General features: G+C 41.4%; 1 protein-coding gene across 4 annotated transcripts in view; it reads left to right on the top strand.

Annotated features, from left to right (window-relative positions):
* The window catches only part of hecw1a (HECT, C2 and WW domain containing E3 ubiquitin protein ligase 1a), a 103035-nt gene extending 76579 nt beyond the window's left edge, over nucleotides 1-26456 (top strand). For all 4 annotated transcript variants that reach the window (XM_085173339.1, XM_085173340.1, XM_085173338.1 and 1 more), the window contains 18 exons: nucleotides 435-588; nucleotides 1548-1651; nucleotides 2155-2261; nucleotides 2490-2675; nucleotides 3553-3687; nucleotides 5971-6085; nucleotides 6173-6269; nucleotides 7518-7601; nucleotides 7698-7804; nucleotides 12509-12623; nucleotides 13106-13219; nucleotides 13763-13915; nucleotides 15663-15761; nucleotides 15888-16017; nucleotides 17294-17440; nucleotides 17586-17700; nucleotides 18150-18348; nucleotides 24723-26456. In XM_085173339.1, coding sequence (XP_085029465.1) covers nucleotides 435-588; nucleotides 1548-1651; nucleotides 2155-2261; nucleotides 2490-2675; nucleotides 3553-3687; nucleotides 5971-6085; nucleotides 6173-6269; nucleotides 7518-7601; nucleotides 7698-7804; nucleotides 12509-12623; nucleotides 13106-13219; nucleotides 13763-13915; nucleotides 15663-15761; nucleotides 15888-16017; nucleotides 17294-17440; nucleotides 17586-17700; nucleotides 18150-18348; nucleotides 24723-24834 — 2273 coding nt within the window. In that variant the 3' untranslated portion in view covers nucleotides 24835-26456. The remainder of the gene's footprint in view (nucleotides 1-434; nucleotides 589-1547; nucleotides 1652-2154; nucleotides 2262-2489; nucleotides 2676-3552; nucleotides 3688-5970; nucleotides 6086-6172; nucleotides 6270-7517; nucleotides 7602-7697; nucleotides 7805-12508; nucleotides 12624-13105; nucleotides 13220-13762; nucleotides 13916-15662; nucleotides 15762-15887; nucleotides 16018-17293; nucleotides 17441-17585; nucleotides 17701-18149; nucleotides 18349-24722) is intronic.
* The last annotated feature ends 1011 nt before the right edge of the window (nucleotides 26457-27467 follow it).

Below are 27467 nucleotides of genomic sequence, written 5' to 3'. Positions count from 1 at the left end.
GCTAAAGTTTGGCATCCATGAATGCATGTACATTTCAAACTGTAGCTGTAGTTTATTAAATTAAACCTGCAAAAATAAGTAAACTGCTGGATTTCTGTTACTTCTTTGTTTTTTTTGTCACTAGAAGACATTTCCAGTCTGGTTGCCTAGGTAACACTGACATATTTATCACTATATCATATGTCAATCAACAGCATCCTTTGCTCTCTCTGGCAGTCACTTCAATCGCTTGTGTTGAAATTCAGCTCAAGATCTGCCCTCTTTGCTTTGCCAGCAGTTATTTTGCCTGCCGTTGCTTGAAGTCGCAGAATGTCATTGGCTTTCTATGGTGCCTGGTCGCCCTGTCACTGTGAATTGCTTCATGTGTGGACACTCCGTTGGAGCTGTGCTTCCGCCAATAACTTTATGTAATAAACTGCCCTCTGTCACCACAGACTGGGAAGCTCGGATTGACAGCCATGGCAGAGTTTTCTACGTGGACCATGTCAACCGGACCACAACCTGGCAGAGGCCGAGCCATGCTACCAAATGTAACCATGGCATACCTCGCTCAGGGTCCACGCATCAGATGGAGCAGCTCAACAGAAGGTCAGAATAGGAACACGCAGAGAAAACTCCAAGTGTAAGACTGCAGCAGTTCTGTCTAGACCCGTCAAAATAAGATACATTTCTTAACTGCAGTGATTTATATTCGTTGGTATTGCTCTGGTACCTGAGCCTGCTATGCAGCAAGCAGTAAGAATGCCTCATTATTAAGTTAGCATGGATGGAGGATCTGGAGTCCAGACGGGTTGCAAAGAGGCTTGCAGATGCACAGTTAGTGTATGAAGAGAAAAGGGAGGGAAGTGGATCAACTGATCCACTTCCCTCCCTTTTCTCTTCATACACTAACTGTGCATCTGCAAGCTCTGTGCTAGCCCACACCAGCTGATCACTTAACTAAGTGATCAGCTGGTGTGGGCTAGCACAGAGATCAGTGAATCTGGGCTGCAGGTTATAATGGACCTTCGTCCTGCCAGTAACTATGTTTGCTTTACTTCCATAAAACATGGAAGGATTATGAATGAAGTGTGGAAGAGAAATGTACTTTATAGTATAGTAATTAGATTAAAATGACCAGAATACATACATTTCTTAATCAATTGGATTTTTAGTCTTTATCCATGTCATAATTTATAAACATAGTTTATAATTTTTTGACAGAGGTAAATGTGTTTTTGTTTATTTTGTAAGTACATTAGTCAGATATATCTAAAATATTTGTAATAAAACTATAATAATGTACAAATTTGAAGTGGAAATATAGTGTAGCTGAAACTATCTATGTAAAGTACAAATTGCAGCCAAACCACCAGTTTGAACAGAAAGGTGAGGTAGCACTCAATCGTCTGAGCCTGTGCAGTAAGATAAACTAATGTGGAGTCAGGGTGACATCTGGTGTCTGGAAAAGGGATCGAAAACATGAAGTAGTAAATATGATGTGACATGAGACAGAAATGTGTACTTTTGAAAGGCTCTCAGATTCCTGGCTGTCGTTTATTATGCAGGTACCAGAACATACAGAGGACTATGGCCACAGAGGAGAGTGGAGGGAGTCAGAGGATTGAGCGGAGCAGCAGTACTGAAACTGATCCTGACTCCACTCAGACGGGTACAGCACTGAGCCCTCTCATGCTTTACACTCACACGGCCTGCGCCTTTTAATACGTCATTACACATGAAAGACAAGTGTCCTGATGTGTGCTGGATTATGTTGTGTAATTGTGAAGGTCCTGCCTATGTGTAAGTGTTACTGCAGGTTCTGTTTTCTAAAGCTGTGCTTTAAATGTTGTGGAGTGATGCTATATGTACGCACTGGCACAGAGTACATGACATCACAGTCAAAAATCATGTTGTGTTAGCAACAGTTTGAAAATACCACCTATTCAGCTTGTCCTCCGCCTAACAATTTAGCATCATATTCCTGTAAACCCTCTAATATTTTACATGAACATGGTTTATAATTCACTCTTGTATAGTTGGGATGCTGAAATTACCTGATTGTCTTAAATGATGAAAAAAAAACTGTAGCAGTTGCACTTTAATGTACATCAAACTGCATGGGTGGGTTTAAAACAGTAATAAATAGTAAAATGGCCTGTTGCCTGTTTGCAGGCCCCGCCTCCCCTGTCAATCAACAGAAGATCAGCCATCTCCTCCAGTCTCCTGCTGTCAAGTTCATCACACACCCAGAATTTTTTACTGTGTTGCACAGCAACTATGTGAGTATAAACATACAAAAAGATACATACAAGCACATATTATATGTTTATTGAACCAGGAGCCCTTTGTTGGGCTTTTTCACTGATATCTTCCTGTATCAGACATCTGCAGTACATCACAGTACTGTTCTTATCCAGGGTGAAATACTGTAGTATTAAGTAGTTTAATGGGTTTATTAAGAGTCCCACGCTCGATACTTTTTTGGTGACTATAATTTGTGACCGTAGGCAGCGTACCGGATGTTCACCAGCAGCAGCTGTGTAAAGCACATGATCCTGAAGGTGCGCCGTGATGCCAGAAACTTTGAGCGCTACCAACATAACAGGGACCTTGTGGTCTTCCTCAACAAGTTTGCAGATAGTCAGCTGGAGCTGCCAAGGGGCTGGGAAATCAAAACAGACCCCCAGGGCAAGGTAGGACAACTCGCCCACACGAATGCCCTTTCAGCAAATGTCAGTGCCTGATAGTCAGCAAGTCCTTGTGCTTGGAAATGTTAGTGAAGCGATATGTCATGGAGCTGAGAGGACCTTCATAAGCACTGTCTGTTTCCACCACACGGTGGTTATGTGAATTTATTTTACGATATAGACCGAGGATGACATTTAACAGTTGTTATACTTACGTGGTTATATAATGAATCCCAACAGTTCTGGGGTGTTCTTTTCTTTTTAAATGAGTATGACTGATCCATTTATTAATGCCAAATAAGAAATGTACACTTTCTAAATATTTCAATAGTAGAAAATTTGATAAAGACACTTATTTTGAGGAAACTCTTGGTCCTGGTCAAAGTTGACCTGGACCGCACTGTTAAGGCATGAAATATGAAGAGTAAGTAAGGGCTCATGGGAATTTCTATGAATTTAGACAGAAACAGGTTTTCAGACTGCATATAATTGCCAGCATGACCCCATTTAAATTCAATATAGTAGCAGATTTATCTGTTTGACTTCTCTGACACACCGAAATAGCTTTGAAGACATCAACTGACTGAGTGCTCGCCAACCTGGTCCTGGCAACTATTTGATAGTCAACAAGATCACAAATCCATAACACGTTACAATAATTCTCATTTTCCCGTATGTGACTACACTGAACCAGCTCAGTGCTCTCCAGATTACCTTTGTGTATTTAATGCAAATGTTCAAGTTGTATTTATTTATTTTATGCTGGTGCTGCCATTAACAGTTGGAACCTCTCATTTTGAATGATTAACAAAAGTAAAGAATATGAGTGTTTTCTGTTATCAATCAACATGTTTGCTTCAGTCCTTTTTTGTCTGTCTCTTAGTCTTTCTTTGTAGATCACAACAGCCGAGCCACGACCTTCATCGACCCTCGGATACCTCTGCAGAACGGCCGGCTGCCTGGCCACCTCGCCCACAAACAGCACCTGCAGAGACTACGCAGCTACAGCGCCGGGGAGGTACTCTAACCCATCTGCATCTGTCGGTTTACAAATACTGCTCCTGCTGGGTGGCAGCATTTGGGCCAGCTCCTCCCCTGGCTGGCCCAGTCACGCTTCCACCTCCGGGGTGTCGGCACCAATGTGACACAGATGACGACCCTACCACACTTTTTGCTTTTCTTTATTTACTCTTTCCGCACGCGGTCGCTGTGCACAATCACACGGCTCGGCTGCAGCTTTTCAGGTCAGCCGCCGAACACATGAGCAACAACCACATTAGACAGACACAGACTTTTGAGCCAGCGAGGCGTGATTGCAGATGCCGCTCAGGTGCGTCACCTGCAGCGTCACCGCAGACCTTGCCGCGCCACAAGAGTCCGAAAAGACAAAAGAGGTCATTATCTTAAATATTTTTCATGTCTGTTTTTAACTTAAACAAGAATTGCTGGAGTAGTGGTGACGTCCTGAAACATTTTATTCCACAACAAGACGTCCAACGCCATCGTTATTTAAATAGCTTTGTGTTCTCCAAGCTTCTCCATCCAAACTGCCCCCAAAACAGAGTGGATGGGCTTTTCCACCTATTAGTGAATTTTCCTCATGTTTCCAGTCATAAGAGGAAATTCACCTCCCTTTCCAATTTTTGCTTTATATATCTTTATATCTTTATATTTATATTTATATATCTATTTATTATTTATTTATTTATTATTTATCTATTTATTTATATATCTATTTATTATTTATTATTTATTTATTTATTATTTATCTATTTATTTATATATCTATTTATTATTTATTTATTTATTATTTATCTATTTGTTTATATATCTATATTTATATATCTATTTATTATTTATTTATTTATTATTTATCTATTTGTTTATATATCTATATTTATATATCTATTTATTATTTATTTATTTATTATTTATCTATTTATCTATTTATTTATTTATTATTTATCTATTTGTTTATATATCTATATTTATGTTTATATATCTATTTATTATTTATTATTCATTTATTTATTATTTATCTATTTATTTATATATCTATATTTATGTTTATATATCTATTTATTATTTATTATTTATTTATTTATTTATTATTTATCTATTTATTTATATATCTATATTTATATATCTTTTTCATTTATTTTTTGTCATAATTAACCCCGGGACTGTTTTATCAGCTATGATCTTCAGAACACTTGACTTGAAACTTATTCTAATTTGTAAAAACCTGTTAAAGTCTGCATTTGTTACAGCACATTCTTTTAACTCTCTTCTTAAAGTCAGTCTGTTAAGGAAATCACGATATTTTACCAGATCAAAGTCCTTTAGTCTTTACTGAAGGACTAGAAATCTGTTTTGAATAAGAAATAATTAAAAGTAGAGCGCTGTATCAGTGTTCCTTATTTTGTTTTTCCTCTGACTGCATCAAACCAAATTTTAAGTGGGGTCTCCATCCGTGGATTAGTTTGGCCAAGACACTGTTGCTTATTATAGCTTGTAGTGAAATGTCACATGACATTTGGCCCTCTATCTTTCCGCTGTGCTGGACGGGTTGGGTAAGATAGTAAAACGTTTATATTTGGTAGAGAATGAACGCAGTGCTCTTTGAAGAGCCAGGTGTAAAGTCTTACAATGTAATATGTTCATTTTGACAGCTTCTGCTCTTTGTGCAATATCCATGTGAGGCTGAATAAGGGCAGGATGCTGACCTTTAATGACAGTCCAAAAAACATCAGGGAAAACGTGGCAGCACAGCAGCGCCTCACAGCAGCACTGAGACAAACTGAGACTTCAAATACAGCCGAAATCATGAAACACGAGGCCAAAGGACCGTGACACATTCCTAAACAAGGATTCAATCTTTGAAATTAAAGGTTCAGAATTCATTGATACAGTATTATTGAGATTTGAGGGCACTCACCTCAAAATACTTCACTGAATCTGGACCCATTTTATTTTCAATTTGGACTCTAACAAAATGGTAATTAACATATTTATTTAACTTAAAAACGAGAAACTTTTTCACATATAAAACTGTGAAAATTAGCTCTGGGAAAAACATATTTTGGCCCCTGTCAAGAGTGCAGGAGCAGAAACGTGGATGACAAACCGCTGCAGCAGAAAAGGACAATAAAGGTTCTTTTTCTCACGGCACACTGCTCAGTGTAGGATATACATGCGCCCTTCTTCCCTTGTCGAGTCTAATCAGGAGTTAAATAAAAAATGTCCACGTCTAAATCTTTCATTATATTTGGACAGCAGTCTTACGTTGTTTTTGTTTCAGGCCTCTGATGTGTCCAGGAGTCGAGGGGCTTCTCTGATGGCCAGGCCAGGAAACAGCTTGGTGGCTGCTATACGAAGTCAGCATTATGCTGACTCACAGCAGCTGAGCGCTCCATGTAAGCCCATCACCGGCACATCGTTTGTATTTTTTACTGATGAGTCGCTCGTTTACCGTGTTTATGTCTGACTGCTTCTCTCACCAGCTTACAATGACAAGATAGTGGCATTTCTGCGACAGCCAAACATATTTGACTTGTTACAGGAGCGACAGCCCAGCCTGACTAGGAACCATGCACTGAGGTAAAACATCCGCCTGATGCCAACGTCGTTAACAATCATGTTAGGGTTTGTTTTATACGATTAAAAGACAAGTAGAGGCAACGATAACTTTGAACCGGACAAAGCTTAAAATGAGTAGATAATCAGCACAGTGTATTGGTCTCTCTGTCTTGGTGTTTTTTAACCCCTTAAGACCTACCATAGAACCAAGTCTACCAGAGCTTATATTATATGTTTACATGCTGTGGAGCCATTTTTGGGAGCATTTCAAGTTGATATACATCAATACAACCATTATAGCCCAAATTTTAATAATATGTATGCATTAAGTGCATAGTAATTACATAAATTGCAAAAAAGTGCAATAAACTACAAAAAAATTGAAAATTGTTTTTGTTTTTTAACATATATTTCTAGTTAGAGAAATTTAAGAGGCTTATCCCTCAAAACTGTAAATACAAAAAAGTTGCACAAAATAGTTTCCCACCACAGGAAATTTATTTTGAGTGTCTTCATAGTTTTATTTTTGAAATACACCAATTTTTATATACTGCAGGAAAAATGAAAATAAATATTATAATGCAAATTTGCAAAAAAGCAGCATGTGCATCAAAATAAACTATTTCCAGCAGTGCAATATGAGTCCTAAGCATCCCAGAAACGACACAGAAAGTCATAAAGTCAAACATAACTTTTAAAAACACCAGTATAGGCTCATGAGGCCCTGATAGTAAAAAAAAAAACTACATTTCCGCAAAATGACGTCACTTCCGGCTTCGGGCAGGTCATGGCGGACATGCGATAGTTCGCGCTGACGTCTATTCCAACGTAGGAAGTGTTACAAACAGCTGATCGGATCGGCAAAGCGTGTTTCTGGAATATTATGTTTTTGTTGCTGCAAGTGCTTTTTATGCAGTTTTTGCAAAACTATATGTGGAAGGAAACTGTGACCGAGGACAAGCTGATGGCATAAGATGTAAGTACAACTCCTCCGGTTTCATATGCAAAATAAATTATTGCGCTAGCTCACGTGGTTGCAGAGCTACCGGGATTTAAAAATAGTTGCGCAAAACAAGCGTGTCCGCTCTGACCGGTTTTAAAGGGTTAACAATGCTTCATAAGTCCCTCTGCCTGACTGATGTTGGAGATGGTGGCATCACGCTGTCTCTCAGCAGCAGGAGCAGACAGACTGGTCGTACCTGAGGGAGGGATGAGATATCTTTAAAGAGACAAATTACAAACCGATTCGTTTCCCTCTCGATTGTTCAGGGAGAAGATCCACTACGTCAGGACTGAAGGAAATCAGGGAGTGGAGAAGCTGTCATGTGATGCTGACCTGGTCATCCTGTTAAGGTGAAGAACTCGGATTCAGGTGGATTCAGCTTCAAACCCAGTGTCTACTTTCACACCACTAATCAAAGTTTTGCTTCTCTGCTCTGTTTCTTGCAGTTTATTTGAAGAGGAAATCATGTCATGTGTTCCAGCTCACCCCATCCATCACAACCTCAGCTTCTCTCCTCGCTGTTCCCCCGCCTCGTCGCCACAGAACTCTCCCGGTAGGACTCGTTACCGTTCCTTTAACGATGCTGCATCCTTTATAATGAGTTCCTCTTTCAAATTCTCACTAATTAATTCCTAGCCGCAACTTTTATAGTGGCTCTGTGTCACAATTATGCTAGCATGTGCTATTGTCGTTGTTTTGTTTCGTTTTAATATTTTTTTTGGACATTTATTTCATTTCAAATTTATAACCCCCAAAAAAGTGAGAAAAAGAAGTATAAGTGATGGGCTTTTACTTACACAGAAGGTGGAATTTGAAAGAGGGTGCAAGAAAAGGAAACAAGAATTAAGAGAGCTGTTCTTTCCCTCTGTGCTAACTAGAGAGGGATCAAGCTGATCAAGAAGCTGTGGGAAAGAGTTGGTGAAGCTAAGTTAAGAGGGGTGATGATGAGTGAGCAGCAGTATGGCTTCATGCTGAGAAAGAGCTCCACAGATTTAAAGTTTGCTTTGACAGTGTTGATGATGACGTATAGTTACGGATGTCAAGAGAGCGCCTTAGGGCCTTAGAACACAGATAAGATTCATGAATGTGGTTAGTGTAACAGAGAAGGGTGCTGGGGATAGGGTGAGATGGCGCCCCCTAAAGGAAGCAGCTGAAAGAAAAAGAAGCACTTGACATTTTAGTAACTGTGACATATAACATGTAACCATGAAACTACCTATTTATTTCCCCACATTGGTATGATCTGTGATATGCTACTGGTTAAGCATTCCAGCCTAGAAATGGAGGAACAGGATGCATGTGGCATTCACCAATAACAGGTGACCATAATACAGTAGACTATAGGGCTGCTCGATTATGGCAAAAATGATAATCACGATTATTTTCACTGAAATTGAGATCTCGATTATTTGACTATATTTATTTAACAATAACAATGTTGAATAATGACTTTAAAGATTGTCAAAAATAATATAAAATAGTGTGCAAATACTGATAACAGTGCAAATGTTTGCAATATAAGAAATAAATGAAAAATGTAAACATCTATGTTTAGTGAACTTTGCAGTGTTGCTCTGTGGTGCAGCTACGACACTGTAGCAAAGTTTACACACTGTGTCTACTTGATCCACGTCTGACTCCGCGAACCCAACAGCATCACTCTCCTCTCCAAATAACTTCTGCTTAGCTTTCCGAGCTTCCCTCGGGTCCTCTTAATCAGCCGTCCCCAACCCCCGGGCCTTGGACCGGTACCGGTCTGTGAGTCGTTTGGTACCGGGCCGCGAGAGTTGAGGCTCAGGTGTGAAATGTATAGTTTTCAGGGTTTTTATCGGTTTTCAGCGTTATTTTGTTATTGTTTTTATCGTTTACTCAGTTTTCCTGGGTCTTTTCACGTGTGTTATGAATAAATCTTCTTTTTTTCGGTACCGGTACTAGTTTTATTTTGTTGTATTTATACGCGACACCTTAAAGGCCGGTCCATGAAAATATTGTCGGGCATAAACCGGTCCGTGGCGCAAAAAAGATTGGAGACCGCTGCTCTTAATTGTTGTGACACGTGTTCGAAACGCAGAGAGGTGCGCTCGATTTGTCACACGGAGCAGCGCGAGAGTAAAGCACGAGGGAGGGGCTAATAATCGGCTCAGTCATTTTTAATGATCGTTGAAAGCCCAGATTGTAATCGTGATTAAAATTTGATTAATTGAGCAGCCCTAGTAGACTGTATATAAAAGATGGACATAACCACTGTGACATTATTGGTTTTAGACTCATTTGAACTCTCGACATTAATGTTTGTTTATCAAAACTTTCTCTTTTTCTTTCTTTCATTTTTTTGGGACAAGAAGTAGGAGTGCTACGTTGTTAGCTAATGCTAGCAGACGTGCATGCACGCTAAGTAGTGTTAAGTAAAAATTCTAATTGAAGAATAAAATTTTATTCAACAAAACTGAATTCTTGGACTGTATCACACAGCAGGAGGTGTTTGCTGTCGGGTATTTTCATGTGTACCTGCTGTTTGAAGCAACCACGTGTGCAAAAAACACAAAAAAGCTGATCTCATATGCAGGTGATGAAATCTGGAGCCCATCACAGTGCACACAATAGACACTCACACACAGTGACAACTCATAATAGACACGCTGTGCTATCCGATGCTGCTCTAATCTTATCTTAATGAGCTCCAGCAGACTTCTAACAGGCCTCAACTGTGTTTTTGTGAGTGTGATTTGGGGTGTGCGTGTTCTTGATGGGAGATTCTATAAAAGGAAACTAGGTCACAGCAGGGAAGCCTGGTCTGTAAATGTGTTTCATTCATTAGTTGTGCTATTGTCTTTGTTGAAACGATGAACGCTGCACCGCTTCATATCACTCATTCACCGTCGCTGCCTACTCTTACTGAGCCTTAAAGCATGTTTGATCCTTTAATGCTGTAAAGGATTTTTTTGCTATAATTTGATAACTTTAGCACCAAGATTGGAGGGAAATGGATGAGGAGTGACATGAAGGAAGAAGCCTCGACTGTCACAGATGAGAGCAACTAATGTGCAGACAACAGGAGCCAGCAGATGGGTAGAAAAACAAGGAACTATAATTAGCCTCACAGTTAATTAAACACCACGTCACACTGTGACAGAAGAGCCAATGAACTTACTTACACTAAATCATTTTTAAAAAATGTGAGTCAGCAGAAGAAAATGAGGGAGAGTCATATATGGACTAAATAATAAAGAACAAAGAGAACAGGTCAATTCAATCAGACACTAATGCAGGCATGAAAAGAACAAAGGGAGGTGAGCACAGGAACGATCCTTCAGGACAAGACAGGAAGTAAAACGAGAGCCGATTAGCAATAAACTCACACAGGCAAAGAGAAGAAGAGTGAAAGTCTGGGGAACACTATATCACCATAAATGCCAGGTGTTAGCCAGCGGCCACCAGGAGAGTAAAACCCAAACCTCAGCAAGAAAAACGTGTGCTTAATTTTTCTGTGTTACAAGTAAGAATAAGCAGATGTTATCACACAGTGTGTACAAGATGAGGAACAAGTGCGGGTTGTTTTTTTGTTTTGTTTTTGCAGCTGGATGATATCTAATAGAGCTGACTGTTTACTGTGCTGCAGTTATTACTGTAAAGTGGATTCTAGTGATTAACAGCTTGATAAGACTAGTGACTGCTTTTTCTTAGCAGTGAGCAGTGTTGGTCAAGTTACTTGAAAAAAGTAATTAGTAGCTAATTACTGATTACTTCCCCAAAAAAGTAATCCCGTTACTTTACTGATTGCTTATTTTCAAAAGTAATTAGTTACTTAGTTACTTAGTTACTTTTTAAAAACACGATTTACAACCTGAATAGGTGATAAAGTGATAGATCTTTCAGCCCAATTCTACTTTTTCTACATAATCATCATACAAAATGTAATCAAATGGAAAAGTCTCTTTTTAAAACTTGTTTTATTAGTTTTAATCTTTTAACTTTATGCATCAAGCAAAAATTTAATTATCTGCAACATTCTCTGACTGGAAGAAATTAGTTTAACATTTAAACCTATTTTCTGCACATTCCAGCACATAAAATAAAATATTTTTTGTGTGTTTACACTCAGTCTTTCAAATAGATGCAAGTAAAACACAGCAGAAAATAAATAAAGTCAAAGACTAGCGGTCCTGTTGCTCTATTTTCACCTGTAAAGCAGGAGTGGGGTAGGCGGAGGTTTGCCCTGGTGCAGGTGTGCAGCGGTCAGTGGAAGAATCCGCGAGTTTCTCTGTGAGTTTCCCATTACGTCGTATCTACTCGGTGCTTGTTTGGAAGTTTAGGGGTTTTTTCGCTGTAAAAAGAAGTTTTCTTCCCACGCACAACGGACACTAATGTTTTTGTCACTTTTTATGGAATCAAACTCAAAGTAAGGTCAGTACTTCCACGCTTTAAACGCTGCACGCTCATACTCTCTCTGCACTCGATATATGATCCATTGTTGATCTGCACACAGCTGTTGTCACGAACGTCGCACTCGCTTACGTCACTGTCATGAGACATTCTCGCAAAAAAATCACGGTTTCAGTAACGCAGTAACGCAGCGTTCCTACGGGAAAGTAACGGTAATCTAATTACCGTTTTTGCAACAGTAATCCCTTACTTTACTCGTTACTTGAAAAAAGTAATCCGATTACAATAACCCGTTACAAGTAACGGGTTATTGCCCATCTCTGGCAGTGAGATATGAAATAAAGTCAATAGGCCCGTGACAGCCTGGCCACCTGCCTAGGCTGCACCCTGCCTCCCACTTTGAACAAAACAAAGTTGGTAGAACAACTTCCCAACTTGTGCAAGAAGCACATATTTTCAGTGTGACACAGGCAGAAGAACTGGGTGGCAGAACAGTGGTGGCTGTAGCTCAGGAGGAAGAGCTGGTACTTAATAATTGGATGGCTGATGGTTTAGATTTCGGACTGCTCCAGTCTGTATGCCAGATATCCTCAGGCAAGATATTAACCCCAAGTTGCTGTCCATCTGGGAGACCTACATCTATTGGAGTACGAATGTGAGTGAGTGTTACATAGAAAAAATGTTTGTATGCAGAAACCAGTTCATTTTTATTTGGCATTCCTTTGAAAAAGGTTTTGCCTCAGAGGGTTTCATAATCTGTTGTTAGACTGTTTGGTGGACTACATGGTGATTCCCTTCACATAACTGGCTGAGTGTAACTGTAACTGCAGTTTTACTGACTGGCAGAGTAATGCAACTTGTGTTCTGTGTGCAGGCTTGCAGAGGGCCAGGGCTCCAGCTCCTTACCGCAGAGACTTTGAAGCCAAACTGCGAAACTTCTACAGGAAATTAGAAGCTAAAGGATACGCCCAGGGGCCAGGAAAGATCAAGTGAGGGTTTTTCCTTCCCACTGTTGCCAAGTGCTTGCTCACAGGGGGTCCTTTGATTGTTGGGGTTTTCTATCTATTATTGGGGTTTTTACCTCGAGGTTTGAGACCCTTGAGGCAACTTTTGGCTTTATATGAATAAAACTGAATCGAAGTAAGACCCAAATGGAGCAACTCATTTTATCATGGCAGAGTTTGATGCCCATGTATTTATTTACATTGCACATGTATCAGCATAGGTCCTGATGCGACTTTAAAATACGTCCAAAGACATATTTGTTCACTGTGTCGACTCCATGGAGACATGGTCGTAGCTATAAAGGAGAGTGGTGAAGTCCTCTTTTTTTAAATGTGTTTTTCAGTAATCAAACAGAGCGCCTCTTTAGAAATGATACTTATGTTGTATGAATGTGTCAGCATTGCTTAAACAGTGGTGAGGTTTTTTGGGGTATTTCGGTGCGTTTCAGCTGTCCTGCTTGTTGTAGGTTGCTCATCAGGAGAGAACATCTACTGGAAGGAACCTTCAACCAAGTGATGGCATATTCACGCAAAGAGCTGCAGAGGAATAAACTCTATGTCACGTTCCTTGGGGAGGAGGGGTAAGACAAACACGAACAGGTGACCGTGGATGTACCACTGCAGTGCCTACAATACTGCTGTCACACACTTTAGAAGCCTCAAACTGTGTGAGGAAGAAGCTGAGTGCTCACCCATGCCAACTACACACATGCAACTACAATACACCACTAGACGAATCCACTGAAAACTAGAATGCGTAATGCGGCCATACTGTATGTGCTGTCATCTAGAAACATGACCACAAAGTGTACCAAGGACGTGCTCCACAAGCTCACACCGTGACTGCACGGTGAATCTTCCTCAGCGCAGGAAATGAGTTTTCATGCATGAAGGTAGAGGCCCCGTGTGATGGCGTGACCTCAGTGACCTCTCAGTTTCTGGCAGCTTAGCTCTGGCAGCACTGGCGTCTTCAGAAATGCTTACATTCACTCCTGTACTCAAGTGCAGCACAAATCCGATCAATAGTCTTATTAGCATTTAGTTCACAGTCGACTACTTAAACACCGTTTAGCAGTCCAGAATTAGCCTGTATTGTCAGTTGAAGTTGCATCTTCTCTCTTCAGGTTAGATTACAGCGGCCCTTCCAGAGAGTTCTTCTTCCTCTTGTCTCAGGAGCTGTTCAATCCATACTACGGCCTGTTCGAATACTCAGCCAATGACACCTACACCGTGCAGATCAGCCCCATGTCAGCGTTTGTTGAGAACCATCTGGAATGGTAAGCTGTGTGACGCATACTCACGTCCTTCTCTTACCCCAACCGGTCGCAGCAGATGGCCCCGCCCCTCCCTGAGCCTGGTTCGGTCGGAGGTTTCTTCCTGTTAAAAGGGAGTTTTTCCTTCCCACTGTCGCCAAAGTGCTGCTCATAGGGGGTCATATGATTGGTGGGTTTTTCTCTGTATGTATTAGATTAGATTAGATTAGATGAAACTTTATTAATCCCTCGGGTGGGTTCCTCCGGGAAATTCAGTTTCCAGTAGCATAGCACCGAAAGAAGTTGCATGTTACAGATACATTAAGGGAAATGAGAGTAAGGATATAAGCATAAATACACCATATATACACATATACACATATATAGATACAGAATATACAATATGGATAAATAGGATTGCTCATTTGAGTGAGTATATTGCACAGTGATTATTGCACAGTCGAATATAAGAAAAAAGACAAAACAAAAACAAATATTGCACAGTGTAGAAAAGCACCTACAGCTCAGCTGTTCCCGCCCTCCCTTGTCCCCCTGTTTCTCCTCCCTCTCCCCTCCAGTGAGGAGTTAAACAGTTTGATGGCGTGTGGGACAAAAGAGTTTTTAAGTCTGTTGGTTTTTGACTTGGGGAGAAGCAGCCTGTCGCTGAATAGGCTCCTCTGATTGTTTACAACCGTGTGCAGAGGATGCCCGGCATTGTTCATATTATTGTAGGTCGACCTTATAATATGAAGCACATTGAGGGAACTGTTGTTGTGATTTGGCGCTGTATAAATAAAACTGAATTGAATTGAAAAATAATAAAAAGCCTCTTTTATAAATATATTCAGACCACAGATGAGTGTTTTGACTGGGAACACACAATGAAGGCCATAACCTTTCAGTTCCTTACACATTTTACAATGTGAACAAACAAGCATGAAATGAAATATGTGAAAAGCTGTCACTGACATAAGACAGGTTCTTAAAGCATGCTTCAGAAACAGTTGTCTGTCCACAGCAGAAGCGTTTAAAAGTGGGCTATCCTGTCATAATGAAGAGAATAAGAAACTCTCAGTCCAAGACATGACTGCCCTCGGCTCACTGCTACATGTTACCTAAGGACGCTATTTTTCAGTATTTCCCTCACATGTGATGCAGGATTTCTCCTAACATAAACTTTAGGAGCAGCATTCATTCATCCATAGTTGTCTTGTTCAACATGCACTTTTTATGAAAACACAGGCATCATCAGCATCTTTCTATTTGCTGATCCTTGCTCTGAGCGTCGTGCATGATAATCAGGATGCTGAGACAAAAAATAAGCGTCATGCACACGGGAATAAAAGTAGGAGGAACCATAGAAATATATTCAAGGCCTGGTGTTTTGGACATTACTCTAAATCTGGTGAGGGTTGCAGAAATCACTTTGTTCCCAAATAATTAGGCACTGTCCAATTAGCAAAGGTTGTCTTTGTGCCCCTAAAAGACTTGGGTTGCCTTGAAATTGTGATCAATTAAGTACAACGGTGAAAGAAAGTTGGTGTCAGCCAATTTAAAAACACTAATTAAGCTAACATGTCTCTGCACTGTTGGTGAAAACCCATTAGGTAAAGGGAGAACCTGCGAACTCCGCATAGAAAGGTCCCAGGTGATCAGGAGATTACAATCTAGACCCTTCTTTCCATAATGTGACGGTACACCACTAAACCAGTGGGCCACCCGGGCTTGTTTGTGTGATTCTGAAGCAAATGTTGGGTTTGTGTGTCTCCAGGTTCCGTTTCAGTGGTCGCATCCTGGGCCTGGCTCTGATCCATCAGTATCTGCTGGACGCTTTCTTTACTAGACCGTTCTACAAGGCGCTGCTCAGACTGTCAGTACACACACGTAGTTTCAGTTGAAACAGTTACAGCTAATGTGTGTTAGTGATGAACATTTGAGGAACAAGTAAAGCGTGGCAGTTGTGTGTCAGTGCCTTTGACTTTTGCGTCTGTCTCAGGGCGACCGACCTGTCTGATCTGGAGTATCTGGATGAGGAGTTTCATCAGTCTCTACAGTGGATGAAAGACAACGACATCACCGACATCCTCGACCTAACCTTCACTGTCAACGAGGAGGTGTTTGGCCAGGTCAGTGTGTGTGTCCATCTGAGTGTGTCACTGACCCACCACCAGTTGCGGCAGATGGATGAACACTTTTTAATCAGAGCATCAAAAGTAGGGATGGGTATCGTTTAAGTTTTATCCGATACCGGTGCCAAACCGGTGCTTTTGAAACGGTGCCGGTGCTTAAACGGTGCTCAAACCGGTGCTTAAAGAATGGAAAACACAAAATTGGTCCAAAAACCTCTCATGTTCAGCTGTTTTTTTGTAAAAAGATAACAATGTTAGCCTTTTCTGCAGCTATGGGGCATATATGGTATCACTCTTGGCTGGAAGCAGCTTAATCAATGGAAAAAACACAAACTTTGTCCAAAAACCTCTCATGTTTAACTGTTTTCCACTTTTTCTTTGGTCAGTTTAGCCTTTTTGTCCAGGGTGAAGGGAGTATCTGCCATCAAACAAGAAGACAGCTGCATGTAACTATGATGATGTTTGCTAGTTCACCTTACATACATTAATGTAATAACGTGGTTAGCCTACTCAACGTAAATTACACACGAACAACATTAAGCTACTCACGCAGAGAAGAACGGCTGCTGCTGCATCATCATCCTCATCATTTCTGCTACACTGGCAGGGCTAGGGGCCAGGACTCTCCTCTTCGGGTTTTTGGGGGATGTTGCTAACTCCGGGTCTGATAACAGGCACCACACCCGCAGTAGATGTGCACGGTGTGAGGTCTCGCAGCAAGCTATCAAATACGGCGCATTTCTCGGCTTTTAAAAAAACGCTATGCGTCGCCAGGTGTTTCATCAGATTTGAGGTGTTACCTCCTTTGACAGCATCACAGTATCAGCTTAAAGCACTTGTTGCTGCTGAGTTTGCATCTTTTGCTGTGAAGTACAGCCAGACTTTGACCGATTCGTCTTGGGCATTTTTAATCTGTAGCTCTGCTCTAAAAGAACGTACGTACCTGGACCCGCCTACTATCCTCGGAAACGTAAAATGATTGGCTAGAATCTAAAGTGTATCACAGCTCAGGGAAAAAAAGCACCAAAATGTGCGCTGCTTTTCGGTCTGGTTACTACCGTTTATGTCAGAACCGATGCCATCATGGCACCGGATACCGGTACCCATCCCTAATCAAAAGTCAATTAAAATGTGATTTGTTTTACATTTTTTTGAGGAGTAAAGTTTAACACCTGCTCATTTCCTTTTTGTTTTTCACCTGTCGAGGCTATAATGTCACTGACGTTCAGCACTGCTGTTATTTACCTCTTTACTCTTCTAACTGTGCTGCCAGGTAACGGAGCGTGAGCTAAAGTCCGGTGGCGCCAACCTCCAAGTAACTGAGAAGAACAAGAAGGATTATATAGAGCGCATGGCCAAGTGGAGGGTGGAGAGAGGAGTGGTGCAACAGACGGAGGCGCTGGTCCGAGGCTTCTACGAGGTAAACGACACAAGGTTTTCAACAACTCGTCAGTGCTTGCAACACACAGTTCACTTCCTAGTGCCTGCAACCTCAAAGCATCATAATACACACATGGAAATAAATGTTAGCGCAAAGAGCTGAACCTTTTGTTCCTTCTTTCCAGGTGGTGGACTCCAGGCTTGTGTCGGTGTTCGATGCACGGGAGCTGGAGCTGGTCATTGCTGGGACGGTGGAGATTGACCTCGGTGACTGGAGAAACAACACCGAGTATAGAGGAGGTGTGTTAGACAAAGAAAATAGAAAGAAATATTGACTCTTTGATATTTGCAGCTCATTATTGTTGTTCTTTAGCACTACTACCTTTATGCTGGGGCTCTTCCTAAAATAATCTCTTTTAAGGATTATTATGAGTTTGTTTTCTGTCTGAATCAAGATGGTTTAGCTCCAGTCTTCACGTTACATTGGCTCACATTAAGCCAACTTTCTGCAGAATGGCTGCCGCTCGTAAACAAAATACTTGAACAGCAGGTGTGTGGGATTTCTGTGCTTACACAGTGAGCACAGAAAAGATTATATTAGCTGTACAACAGTAGAAAATCCTGTTTTTAGAGCAGTTTGGACTAAGTTAAATATGGGTTGCCACTATTTTAACTGCAAATGAATAACAGAAAATGCTTGTTTTGTCAATGTGTGTAACCTTAGTTAAATGTGATGTCACACATGCTAGGTTACCATGACGGCCACATAGTGATGCGCTGGTTTTGGGCTGCAGTGGAGCGCTTCAACAATGAGCAACGCCTCCGTCTGCTGCAGTTTGTCACGGGGACATCCAGCGTTCCCTACGAAGGCTTTGCCGCCTTGCGAGGTTCGAATGGCCTCCGGCGCTTCTGCATTGAGAAGTGGGGCAAAGTGACATCGCTACCCAGGTATCTAAGTCCTCTTCTGCACTCCTACCTGTTCTTTACGATCAGTAAGGAACATGGTTCAAGTAGAGTGAGCTCATCCTGGCCACCAGGAACAACACAGCACAGTTTTCTACATAGCCTGCATGTGTGTTTAAAACAAGCAATCAGGAGGATGGCACTTCAGCACCAAAATGTAGATTTATCAGCTGGTAAAAATAGTAAATGATGGAACTAAAAACCTATTTAGCTAAAATCTGAACCTTTATGACAATCCACAGGGCTGTACCTGTTCTACCATGAACAGAATCAACGACACCCACCAGAAACCCACAAAAGTCCAAAAAATACACGTAGACAGATTGTACAAACTCCCACATACTCTCGAACGTCCTCAAGAGGATTAAGAACTGATCTGTTGTTCCACGACCAGGATAAAGAACTGCGTTGTTCCTCTTGAATCTGAGGTTCAACTAACAGACACATTTCTCCAGTACGCTGTCATAGGACCAGTTCATTTGGGGCTGCTCAATTAATGTAATTAATTAGCCCCTCCCTCGTGCTTTACTCTCGCGCTGCTCCGTGTGGCAAATCGAGCGCACCTCTCTGCATTTCGAACACGTGTCACAACAATTAAGAGCAGCGGTCTCCAACCTTTTTTGCGCCACGGACCGGTTTATGCCCGACAATATTTTCATGGACCGGCCTTTAAGGTGTCGCGGATAAATACAACAAAATAAAACTAGTACTGGTACCGAAAAAAAGAAGATTTATTCATAACACACGTGAAAAGACCCAGGAAAACCGAGTAAACGATAAAAACGATAACAAAATAACGCTGAAAACCGATAAAAACCCTGAAAACTATACATTTCACACCTGAGCCTCAACTCTCGCGGCCCGGTACCAAACGACTCACGGACCGGTACCGGTCCGAGGCCCGGGGGTTGGGGACCGCTGATTAAGAGGACGAGGGAAGCTCGGAAAGCTCAGCAGAAGTTATTTGGAGAGGAGAGTGATGCTGTTGGTTGAAGAGAGGTAAAAAAAACTTCAGTGGTGTGGAAACATTATGGGTTCGCGGAGTCAGACGTGGATCAAGTAGACACAGTGTGTAAACTTTGCTACAGTGTCGTAGCTGCACCACAGAGCAACACTGCAAAGTTCACTAAACATAGATGTTTACATTTTTCATTTATTTCTTATATTGCAAACATTTGCACTGTTATCAGTATTTGCACTATTTTATATTATTTTTTGACAATCTTTAAAGTCATTATTCAATACATTAAAATACAATACAATAAATATAGTCAAATAATCGAGATCTCAATTTCAGTGAAAATAATCGTGATTATCATTTTTGCCATAATCGAGCAGCCCTAAGTTCATTTACAACATGCAGTATTTCTGACTTCTTTCTTGAGAAGTCTTCTCTGATTGGTCAGTGATGTTGTGCTCATGCTTTTTGGTAATTTTCCTTTGAGGTCTTTTTAAACTGCTTTCAGCTCCATTTCCCATTCTTTTGGAAAGCTTATTCTAATGCCTTGTTTTAATTCGGGAGTTGTGCTGGTTGTTGTTTGGATATAGTTGGATAGTAATGAATATTTCTGACACACAGTGTCAGCACACAAGTGAATATACCCTGTAAACGCCTCTACCATGTCATCATCTTGTTGAAAGGCATCCCAGTCTGTAGATGGAAAACAGTCGTTTAACTCCTCCATGTAATTATCTTGCCAGAGCCCGACCATCTCTGAGGTTTACTACATTTCAATGCAGATGTGTGAGTGGGGGATAGATGGTGTGAATTACAGTCCAGTTTCTTGTGTTTTCATTATTAACGTATTGCTGAAATCCAATATTGGCCGGCAACACATGTAAACAACATGTTTGCAATTGATGTCAGTATCTGTAAATACCGATCGCCTTACATGATTTTGGGTGTAATAAAGTCACCTGAGGTCATGAAGGTTGTTCCCTTGACATCGAAGCTGCAGTAAAACTGTCTGCCATGTCAAAGTACCTGGACTTTGATTGACTGCAGCAGTGTATTATTTTGTTGAGGCTGTATACAGGATATACAGTTCAAATGTGTTGACATTGATCAGCAGAGAGGCTGTTTGGCTCTCCCACCTCTGCAGTGCAGCTAGATGAGAAATTGTTCTCCGACCTTGGAGTCAGATGTTAATTTGATAAACAAGCAGTGCTCAGCAGAAAGTATGCAAGAGTCAGGTTTTACTGCAAAGGAGGGAAAAGGTGCCAGTGTTTGGTACTTGCCTGGAGCGCTCACATCGTTCTGTTGTTCAGCTAATAATAGGAAGTGTGGAAATGGTGTGTATGGGACTGTGTCCAGCCTTTTTCAGACGTGGGATACTTCAAATCGACAGCCTCCTGATTTTTTCAAAATCACTTCCGACATAGTTCACCATAGTAGTATTTGCACTGAAAGGACACAGGAACTTCCTCTGCACCATCAGTTGTCTGTCTTTCCACTACATCTGAATAGCTTTAACTATTAGGCAGTGAATCGTGTCATGTAAAAGTGTTTTTACGTGTCATTTTTGATGCAGCTACACCAGCTACACATCTCACTGCTCCAGACCAGTTAATATATCAGTCAACAGGGCCGTCATTGGCTTATTGAATGTTACATTAGTCTGGGCATTACAACTTTGAGCAATCCAGTAGGTGGCAGTAATGCAGAAGATATTCTTCAAAACAGTCCTGTTTTTAAATCAGCTGTGTAACTCCAAAAGACTCATTTTGTATGTGCCTGCACTGCGCTGATAATTCAGTTCAGTTCTACTGAATTTATATGACGTCAAAACACAAGACGTGTTGCCTCAAGGCTCTTTATATTGTAAAGTAAAGACCTTACGATAACAGAGAGAAAACTCCAACAATCAAACCTGTGGGCAAGAACTCGGCAACACAGAAAGAGAAAGAAACTTCCAGCAGAACCTGTTATGGCAAATGCAGATGGACCCAGGAAGCAGAACACACGGAGGCAGAGTTGCGGTGAAGTTTATTTACAGTGAGGGGGAGGTATTTACAAGGACAAAATATATACAACAGTGTATGAATGGGGACGCGGAGCCAGGACGTGCAGGTGTCGAAAACACACACAGGTAGTGCACTCGATCTAAAAAAGGAGAGGGACGAGAATTAGGAGGGTCTTGCCCGATAACCGAGAAAAGCTTAGAGTAAACTTTACCGAGAGTTGGAGAGCTTACTTGGTACTGTTTGATGCCAAAACCTCCAGACGGAAAACAAACCAGTCGAGGCAAAATCCTAGGGAGGAAACAAAACTCCTTACAGTCACCAAAATAATCCAAGGGCTCCAGCAGGCAGGGGCCGAATTTCAGACGCTCCAAAAACGCCAATACTCCGACACTAGTCCTCTGTCAGGTAGCTCCTAAAGAACACTTCTGAGGAAAGCATCTGATGAGTAACAGGTGTGCCAGGTTCAGTGACTCACTGCCCCGCCTACCTATACAAAAGGGGAGGCACCAAAAAACACATACAAACAAAACACCACATAACCAGAACCCAACTCCTAACAGAACCAGGCTCAGGGAGAGACGTACATGTGTTGCAACGGGTGGAAATGAGGGGAGGACAGAATAATGATGTGTTATCTGTAAATGGTACATAAGTATTACTAGGGCTGATCTTTTTGGACGGCCTCATCCATCTTTTATAGAAAACTGATCAGACACGAAGCTGACACATTCAGATTTCAGATTCAGACATTTAAATATTTTAACATTGACTGTTTGTTCTGTAATTTACACGGCCACCCCCAGCTAGCCAGAGATTTTTACCATGCAGATAGCACCAACATCTCTGTGGGACTTCAATGTCGAACAAAACGTGTCAGCCATTTCAGATGAACCTGACATAATATTAATGGACTTTTCAAGGCACCCAAAGCGCTTTACAATTCCACTATTCATTCACTCTCACATTCACACACTGGTGGAGGCAGCTACAGTTGTAGCCACAGCTGCCCTGGTGCAGACTGACAGAAGCAAGGCTGCCATATTGCGTCATCAGCCCCTTTGGCCATCACCAGTAGGCAGCAGTGTTGCCAACTTAGCGACTTTGTCGCTATATTTAGCGAGTTTTCAGACCCCCTTAGCGACTTTTTTTCTAAAAAGCGACTAGGGACAAATCTGGCGATTTTTTTTCTGGTGTTATTGGAGACTTATTTATGACGACTCTTTGACGTGAAAGCACGTATCGCTCTTACTCGCAAAAAGCAGCGGTGCTGCCGTGGGCACCTCGCCCGTTCCAAAGCGCTCACGGGCGGAGGATAGTCCTCCCCCAGCTGCTTTCAGGGCAGGAGACGTTCACACCTGTGCGTCCAAACTGCAAATGAATCGCGCATGAGCGAAGCCGCTGCTCCGCACTGACTGTAACGCAGTCTGTTCTTCTTTTACTGTTTTACTTTATGCTGTTTTGTGGATCACAAGGTTTAAAACTACTTATAAACACACACACACAAAGTAACCTCACCAGAGTGCCTATTTCGGGTCACTTTTGCCGGTCCAAGCCCGGATAAAGGAGCAGGGTTGGAATTGTGACATTACAAAAAACAATAATTGCTAAAAGAAATTTAATTTGTAGTTCTAAATAAATTCTAAATGCATTTAGGACGTTTTTACTCACTTTACATCTCTTCTACGATGTTCTCTCTCCAACAACATAGGTTACAATTATATTAGCATGACCAATTATGCAAATTGGGCGATGACGTCACTTAGCGACTTCTAGCGACATTTAGGAGAGCCAATAGCGATTTTCCTTACTGAGGAGTTGGCAACACTGGTAGGCAGTAGATGAAGTGTCTTGCCCAAGGACACAACGACCAAGACAGACAGAGCTGGGGATCAAACCGGCAACCTTCTGGTTACAAGATGAGCTTCCCAACCCCCTGAACCATGGTCGCCCTAATGACATGTAACTCTTGACTGTAGTAACCACATTCTGCATGGGTTTATGGATTTTAACCTGCAAGGAAAACAGGCTGCTGCTGCTAGCATCGCTAGCAAAGCTAGTCTGCTAGCTAACACCTGTATGTGTGTGCAGTGTTATGCACAATGCAAAGTGCCACACCAACAACTAGGGATGGGTATCGTTTAGGTTTTATCCGATACTGGTGCCAAACCGGTACTTTTGAAACGGTGCCGGTGCTTAAAGAATGGAAAACACAAACTTTGTCCAAAAACCTCTCATGTTCAGCTGTTTTTTTGTAAAAAGATAACAGTGTTAGCCTTTTCTGCAGCTATGGGGCATATATGGTATCACTCTTGGCTGGAAGCAGCTTAAACAATGGAAAAAACACAAACTTTGTCCAAAAACCTCTCATGTTTAACTGTTTTCCACTTTTTCTTTGGTCATTTTAGCCTTTTTGGCCAGGGTGAAGGGAGTATCTGCCATCAAACAAGAAGACAGCCGCATGTAGCTATGATGGTGTTTGCTAGTTCACCTTACATGCATTAATGTAATAACGTGGTTAGCCTACTCAACGTAAATTACACACGAACAACATTAAGCTACTCACGCAGAGAAGAACAGCTGCTGCTGCATCATCATCATCATCATTTCTGCTACACTGGCAGGGCTAGGGGCCAGGACTCTCCTCTTCGGGATTTTGGGGGATGTTGCTAACTCCGGGTCCGATAACAGGCACCACACCCGCAGTAGATGTGCTCGGTGTGAGGTCTCGCAGCAAGCTATCAAATACGGCGCATTTCTCGGCTTTAAAAAAAAAACGCTATGCGTCGCCAGGTGTTTCATCAGATTTGAGGTGTTACCTCCTTTGACAGTATCACAGTATCAGCTTAAAGCACTTGTTGCAGCTGCTGAGTTTGCATCTTTTGCTGTGAAGTACAGCCAGACTTTGACCGCTTCGCCTTGGGCATTTTTAATCTGTAGCTCTGCTCTAAAAGAACGTACATACCTGGACCCGCCTACTATCCTCGGAAACGTAAAATGATTGGCTAGAATCTAAAGTGTATCACATCTCAGGAAAAAAAAAAAGCACCGAAATGTGCGCTGCTTTTCGGTCTGGTTACTACCGTTTATGTCAGAAGCGGTGCCATCATGGCACCGGATACCGGTACCCATCCCTACAAACAACCAATCTGAACTGTTTCAAATAACTCCTTTATTCACACATAATATTTGTGCATCATCTTGTCTATTAAAGTGGGTTTAATTTAGAGACTGTTGGGACCAGCCCAGCTGAAAAGGAGGCTAATGAGCATGCTCGTCGACTTGTCTACCTCTTGTATATTCTGGCTCTCAGCTCTATTTATGGAATGTACTTGTTAAAGTGGATAAAAGCTCCGTTTTGTTTAAATGTCTGTCTCTTTCTCTCTGTCATTTCTCAGGGCTCACACCTGCTTTAACCGCCTCGACCTGCCTCCCTACCCTTCGTACACCATGCTGTATGAGAAACTGCTCATTGCTGTGGAAGAAACCAGCACATTTGGTCTGGAGTGAGACAGACAAATCAAACACTGCACGCCTCTATGTCCAACACTGGCTGGGCCAAAATGTGAAAGGAGCGCAGCCTAACCTGTCTTAAAGATCCCGGAATTGTACTGGAAATGTTTCTGATCATTTTGGATACGCAGTATGTTTGTCACTGTCACGGTTCTGTGCGTCAGAGTCTGTCACTTATGAGGATCTTTACGATTGCACGCAACACTCACGGCGTCACAGCACTTATTTTTCTATAAATCATTAGAAAATAAGAAACAATTACAAAGACTTTTTTATAATTAATATTGATCCGTCTGTGTGTACCTGAAGAATGAGTATGTCACATTTTGTTGCATGTACCACAATTCATCCGACAATGAAAATGCTTTGGCTAATAAAAGCAAAAGCAAAGTATTTATACTCAGTACAGCAACAAGTGAAAAGTAATGTACAGAAATAAGAACAATATGAGCAACACAATTTTCCATATGACAATAACAACAGCAATGTGCTTGGAGACATGCTGGAATTTATCTTTAATAGACAGAAAATATTTAAATAATAATTTAATAACCATCAAAACCTACTGTAGAAAGAAAATCGGAAAGAGAAACGAAAGAAATGGGTTAAAACCGTTAATAGAATTAAATACTATTAGTTACTCTAAAAAATGTTACAGTCATTGCAAACTTTGATTCAGAAATCTTCTTTTTTTTATCAAAAGATGTATGCAAAGATTGTTACACAAATCCTCAGGTGGTTTCCTGCTGTGGACATGTAGAATGTCTAATGCAAGTTTAAATTCAAGAGAAAAAAACCTCAATCAGTTTAATGCAAAGTTTAGTAGCCGTGAAGCCAAAGGAACAATTGTCTGGGTTTTTGTTGTTGTTGTTTTTTAAAGTGGAGATACTACAAATACCAATATGGATCTATGTGGACTGCAGCAGCCCAAAAGGAACTTGCCTGAGGAACTGCAGCACAATGGGAGATAAGAGGTTAAGGCAAATATATGACGAGCTGCAGACAATTAAGAGAGAAAGACTGATTATCACTCAAAAAAATCCCAACAGGTAAAGAAAACTGCACTGAAGACAAGGTGAATAACACATGCTCAAAACTCAGAAACTACTGAACATCTGGAAATGAAATGAATGTCAATAATGGGCAAGCCACAAAGCAGTGAAGTTTCTGTTTCAAGCAATGTGAAGAGTAGTCTGGTACACTGGAAATCAAGAAATATACATTCACAGCATCCAGGTTGTACTCGCATAAAAAGACAGGCCCCCCCTGCAGTTAAAGACTCCGCAGTACTAACATGCTTCCGATACTCATCCTGGAAGTCCTGCATCTGGGCCCACAGCTTCCAGTACTGTGCCTCCCTTTAAAGTGATGACAACAACTGGACACAGACACTCCACAGTCCTGTCTGACTGGACTGATGTTGCATAGAGCTCATCGATGAGGCAATGATGTCAAGTATTGCAAATGCAAAAGTAGCCATCAATTCCAGCACAAGGGCTTCTGGGATTCCTTTTGTGGAGACTAAGGGCGATTACGTCAAACCAAGCTACGTGAGCTCCGTGATTCGTGACTCTTCATGACAGAATTTATACTTGGACGCTCTGCAGATGGCTAAGGAGGACTAAAGTGGGATTCTGCTTTCAGCCTGTGGTCTGGCTGTTTGAATGGGAGCTTCTCACACTCTTGTTCGAGTCTTCCACAAACGAACTTGTCATCTCTGACCATGCACCATTGGTGCTGCTCTTTGTTTGGAGCCGGTACTCCAGTATTTAACTCTTTACTGTCTCAAACACAGTGACCAGTGCAAGAGCAGCGTGTGGAATCTCCACTGGCCTCAGACCAGTGTAACAGATCCCTGAACTGATGTGGCCCTACTGGTAGAAATGTGCGATGTGTAAAGGGACAAACAGGTGTAACATATGCAATAGTTGAGACCTTTACTCCAATCTGTTCCACAGTCTGCCATATTGTTTTAGACACTGACTGACTGCAGTGCACCCTTGACATCTCCAGCCCCTCGCCTGCATCTTTAGCTGAGTGATGAAGCTGTGCCTCAGTTACGTTCTGCCTCATACATGCCCTGTGGGGGTAGTGCTGACAAAAGGAAAGTCATTTGCCTTGTTTTTTTTTAAAGTCAGGTTAATTGGTAACAGTCACTGATTACTGTATTTACAATGGATGTAGCTTTGTGGGCAGATAACTAGCCTGATATAAGCAATGCCAAATATAAAGAGAACCAGGAGGCATTAAAGCTGGCTGGAAATCTGACACATTTTCGCCGGATTTGACAGATACACTTGTAGCTACTCTTCCCAAGCTGTAGGCTTTTGTCAACCTAACTGTTGAATGAGTTGTAAGGCTAACAGAGAACTAATGGCTTACACATCAAAGTGTGTTTTACCATTTCAAGTACAGCTACAATGTTCATGAAACTTGAGAAAAGTTGTCAAAAATGCTTTCTTGTGGAGTTGCGTATCTTTGTCGCAGGCTAGACACAAATCTCCAACCAAGTGGTCAAAGCACCAGGTTTCTGAATGTTTCTGAAACCCATGACTGACATCACGACGTGCACAATATTGTAGTCCATTTACATCTCCCAGAAATCTTTTTTGTAAACTTGATTAATTCCC

This window comes from Neolamprologus multifasciatus, chromosome 9 (assembly GCF_963576455.1).
Source record: "Neolamprologus multifasciatus chromosome 9, fNeoMul1.2, whole genome shotgun sequence".
NCBI lineage: Eukaryota > Metazoa > Chordata > Actinopteri > Cichliformes > Cichlidae > Neolamprologus > Neolamprologus multifasciatus.
This window is presented reverse-complemented; position numbering and strand designations above follow the sequence as displayed.